The sequence below is a fragment of the Pteropus vampyrus genome, unplaced genomic scaffold (genome assembly GCF_000151845.1).
Source record: "Pteropus vampyrus isolate Shadow unplaced genomic scaffold, Pvam_2.0 Scaffold56, whole genome shotgun sequence".
Lineage (NCBI taxonomy): Eukaryota > Metazoa > Chordata > Mammalia > Chiroptera > Pteropodidae > Pteropus > Pteropus vampyrus.
In genome coordinates this window covers 4,157,457-4,162,050 of record NW_011888837.1, presented here as the reverse complement: position 1 = coordinate 4,162,050, position 4,594 = coordinate 4,157,457, and the positions used below count along the sequence as shown (strand labels likewise).

At 32.5% G+C, this 4,594-nt stretch overlaps 1 protein-coding gene across 1 annotated transcript in view; it reads left to right on the top strand.

The window, feature by feature from the left end:
- SDAD1 (SDA1 domain containing 1) overlaps nt 1–4,594 on the top strand; it is a 29,981-nt gene that overhangs the window by 7,003 nt on the left and 18,384 nt on the right. Inside the window, exons 4-7 of the mRNA XM_011360555.2 lie at nt 735–806; nt 885–985; nt 2,006–2,063; nt 2,882–2,956. Coding sequence (XP_011358857.1) covers nt 735–806; nt 885–985; nt 2,006–2,063; nt 2,882–2,956 — 306 coding nt within the window. The remainder of the gene's footprint in view (nt 1–734; nt 807–884; nt 986–2,005; nt 2,064–2,881; nt 2,957–4,594) is intronic.

The window sequence follows — 4,594 nt, the reverse complement described above, 5'->3', positions numbered from 1 at the left end:
TATTGAGATATAATTCACATGCACTTCATCCATTTAAAGTGTACTATTCAGTGGTTTTTAGTATATTCAGAATTTGCAACCATCACCACAATAACTTTTAGAACATTATTATCACCTTCCAAAGAAACCCCATTTCCATTAGCAGTCATTCTCCCATCCCCCCATCTCTCCTAGCCCGAGGCAACCACCAATCTACTTTTGGTCTTTATAGATTTGCGTTCTTTGGGTATTTCATATAAATGGAGTCATATAATGTGTAGTTTTTGTGTCTGGCTTCTTTCACTTAGTGTAATGAATTCAAGGTTTTGTCCACGTTTTAGTATGTATCAGTACTTCATTCCTTTTTTGTCGCCAGGTACTATTTCATTGTGTGATTATACCACACTTTGTTTATTCATTCATTAGTTAATGAACATTCAGGTTGTTTTCTCCTTTTGGCTATTCTGAACAATGCAGCTATGAATATTTGTGTGAACATTAGTGTGGAAATATGTTTTCATTTTTCTTGGGTATATAACTGCAAGTGGAATTGGGTTTATATGGTAATTCCATGTTTAACCTTTTCAGGGCAGCTTTCCTTTTGCATTTGAGCTGCTGCCTTTGTTTTGTTTTTGGTCTCGTGATAAAATGAAAAGTAAATAATATTAAGTCCTCCTGTACATTTGTACTTTTCTCCAAATTGAGCAAGGTTTGATATGTTGGTTAATGTATACGTTTTTGCTCTTTTCTCTCAGACTTTATACACACATATCGTGACTGATATCAAGAATATAAATGCAAAACACAAGAACAATAAAGTGAATGTAGTAAGTACCCTTTTGTTTTCCATGTTTGCAGCATTGTACCGTCAGTGTATTAAGTTTTCTTTCTCCTCTTTTCTTTAGGTATTGCAGAATTTCATGTATACCATGTTAAGAGACAGCAATGCCACTGCAGCCAAGATATCCTTGGATGTGATGATTGAACTCTACAGAAGAAATATCTGGTAATATATATTTATTTGTCTCTTGAGAAATAGAATCTTTTATTCATTTATAGTTACTACAGAGCACTTACACAAATATTTTTCTTGCTTTTGAGTTCTTTAAAATACTCTGTCATAGATTAACTTGGAAGTAAAAATACAGAGGCAATACAAATAATGAATAGCAACACTGACTACCATGAAATGGTTCAAGTGCACTTGTGTATTACCTCATTCACTCTTCAGAACAATGTAATGCAGCTTATCTGGAATTATCCCCATTTTATAGGTAACAAACCTGAAGTTCAGAGTTTAAGTTTAGTAGCTAATAAAGGGCAGAACTGAAATTCAAACCCAGATCTTTTTTTTTTCTTTTTCTTTTTTTTTGATCAATGAGAACTTTTAATACAATTCAATATAGCATGTATCATTTCAGATCTGACTCTGAAACCTGTGCTCTTATTAATCTACCACTCTGAAGATGTTCAAATCATTTTATCCTATATGTAAAATAAAATGTTTCATAAACTTTGATTTGTTAGTATAGTGCCCCCAACAATTGCCTTTTGCTTTTCTTTCACTAATTTATTTTTTAGTATTAAGGTAATATTCGTTGCAATAGAAAATTTGGAGAAGCTAGAAAAGTTTTTGAAAAAATTACAGTCCCACTACCTCAAGACAATCTTGTTAATAATTTATAATATTTCCTCCTGTCTTTTCTTTAATGTGAATTTTTAAATATGTTTGAAATTTTACTATATTAATGATTTTTTATTCTGGTTTTGTGTGTTTCACTTACCTTGAGGTTCCTGTGTTATTAAAATTCTTCATAAAGTCCATCTTAATGGCTGTGCAATTTTCTGAAGTAAGACTGCGCTAAAATTTAAATGTTCACCTATGGTTGACTTTTTAAAATATTACAACTATGAATTCTAACATGTCAGAAATGTTTATTATATTGTTTATTTTGTGCCATTGTCTATGCTATCAAATACAGTAGAATGAAAATTTACTTTAAAATACTCATTTATCTTCCCGCAGGAACGATGCCAAAACTGTCAATGTGATCACAACTGCATGTTTCTCTAAGGTCACCAAGGTGAGTGCTGTGTGAGGGCAATATCTGTGAGTGGTCTGCTTCTCTAGATAGAAGGTGAAGGAGGTAGTATGTGAGGAAGAGGTAGTGTGTGGATATGCAGGTCATGTTTACTAATGCTCTCTTTGTGCTTAACCCGCCTCACCAATCTGTGCTTTAGAGAAGTCAAACAAAATTACCATGAGTTTTTTAAATGCTGTGTATTAAATGATAACCTCAGTGTTTATTTTATGTTTTCCCCTGTGATTCTTGACTTATTTTATTGGACTCAGGCACAGCTGAAAGAAATTTAAGGACCTGTTTGACTTTCTCTTAGAAGGGCTGTAATGTCACTTTTTGTGTAAGGGATATAGAAATTCTTGAAAGTTTGCTTGAAGGATAACAACTGTGTGGAGTATGGCTGTTTTTATCTAAAGTTTTTTTAAAATTACATTTGGCTCTCAGCATTCATGGGTTTCAAAGTATTTCAAAAAATACTATTTTTGATCGGTGATTGAGTGAATACGCAGATATAGAAAGCTGACTGTATGTGTTGATTTAGGCCATTTTGTATAAGGGACTTGAGCATCCATGGATTTGGGTATCACCAGGGTCCTGGAACCAATCCCCTGAGAATACTTAGGGACAACTACATATATATATATTTTAGGACAGATCACATTATAAAAACGTTATGTTTTAATTAAGAATTAGCCCAAATCTTACCACTCTTTGATTATTTTCTTCAGCTCCTAGTTTGAACTCATGTATAAAGTGTAGACAAAAGTATTCTTTGTTGTAAGCTGGGGTGAGTAATAGACTTTATTCTGATTGCTCTTTAGATATTAGTTGCTGCTTTGACATTCTTCCTTGGGAAAGATGAAGAGGAGAAACCGGACAGTGACTCAGAATCTGAGGTTAGTTTAATCATAGATGCTTCTGAGCTTTATTGTTTATCAGATTTCATTATTGCTCTCAGTACAAATTTTAAAGTCCATGACTGCTCAAGTTAGAAAGAAACTTATGTTACTTTATCCTTATTGAGTTCTGCTATGCTGAGATTTTATTCTGTTTAGAATTTGTCACATTCAGTAAGATTGGTTCAATAATAAAACTTAGATTAATTCAGCCCTGTTCTTAGTTCTAAAGCATTGTCTATATCTCACTATATAAACTCAGAATGAAAATTGCTGGAACATTATTTTGAGGTAGAATGTCGACATAGAAGTTTAGAATGAGGGAAGGGAGAGGTATAATATGGCATCTTTAAAGTGAAAAAAAGATTTATGATGTCGCAAAATTGTCTTTATTGAAAAATATTTTTTATTAAAATTAAAAAGATTAAAAAGAAAATCTAAAAAAATTTTCCTTTCCATTTTAGCACTTTGGTAACAAGAAAACTAGAATATGTAATAACATCTTTTAATTTGTTATTTTATTAAATAACATATGAACAGTACATTCTTTTATTTCTTAATTTATTTTAATTAGTTTCAAGTATACAGTACATTGGATAGACATTTATGTAGTTTATAAAACGATTCCCCTAATTGCTTCTTCTCTCCTCTGGTTTTCCACCTAGCCAATATATTAATACTAACTGCATTCCCTATGCCATGTTCCCCATCCATATGACCATATATCAACTATTAATTTGTACTTTTTTAACCCTTTACCCCATTCTCCCAGCCCCCCAACCTCCCCTTCCCTCTGTCACTAAATTGTCCACTGTATTTGTGAGTCTCAAACAGTACATTCTTATTGTGAAAAATTTCAGATTTTTTTTTGATAGCTCATTTTTTTATTAGTTTCAGGTATACGGTACATCAGTAAGACATTTATATAGTTTGTGAAGTGATCTCCCTGATTACTCTGTCACTCATCTAGCTCTGTACATAGCCATTATAATACTATTGGTTCTGTTCCCTATGCTGTCATTCCTTTTTTTTTTTTTTTTTTTAATTAGTTTGAAGTATACAATACATTGGTTAGACATTTATATAGTTTATGAAATGATCCACCTGATTATTGTATCTTCCCTCTGGCTCTACACATAACCATTATCTTACTGCTGACTGCATTCCCTATGCCATGCTCTCCATCCCTGTGACTATCTATCAACTACTAATATGTATTTCTTTACCTTTTTATCACTTTCTCCCAGCCCTCCCACCCCATTCACCTCTGGCTGTCACCTGATTGTCCTTTATATTTGAGGGTCTGTTTTTGATTAGTTTGTTCTTTTTGTTCTTTAGATTCAGCATATTAGTGAAATAATACGATATTTACCTTTCTCTGACTTATTTCACTCAGTATAATAACCTCTAAGTCTGTCCATGTCAATGTGAATTGGTAGGATTTCACTTTTTTTAATGGCTGAGTAACATTCCATTGTATATATGAATCATAACTTCTTTATCCAGTTGTCTGTTGATGGACATTTAGGTTGCTTTCATATCTTGGCTATTGTAAATAGTGCTGCCATAAACATAGGGGTGCATATATTTTTATGAATGGTTGTTTTGGTTTTCTTTGGATAAATACCCAGAAGTGCA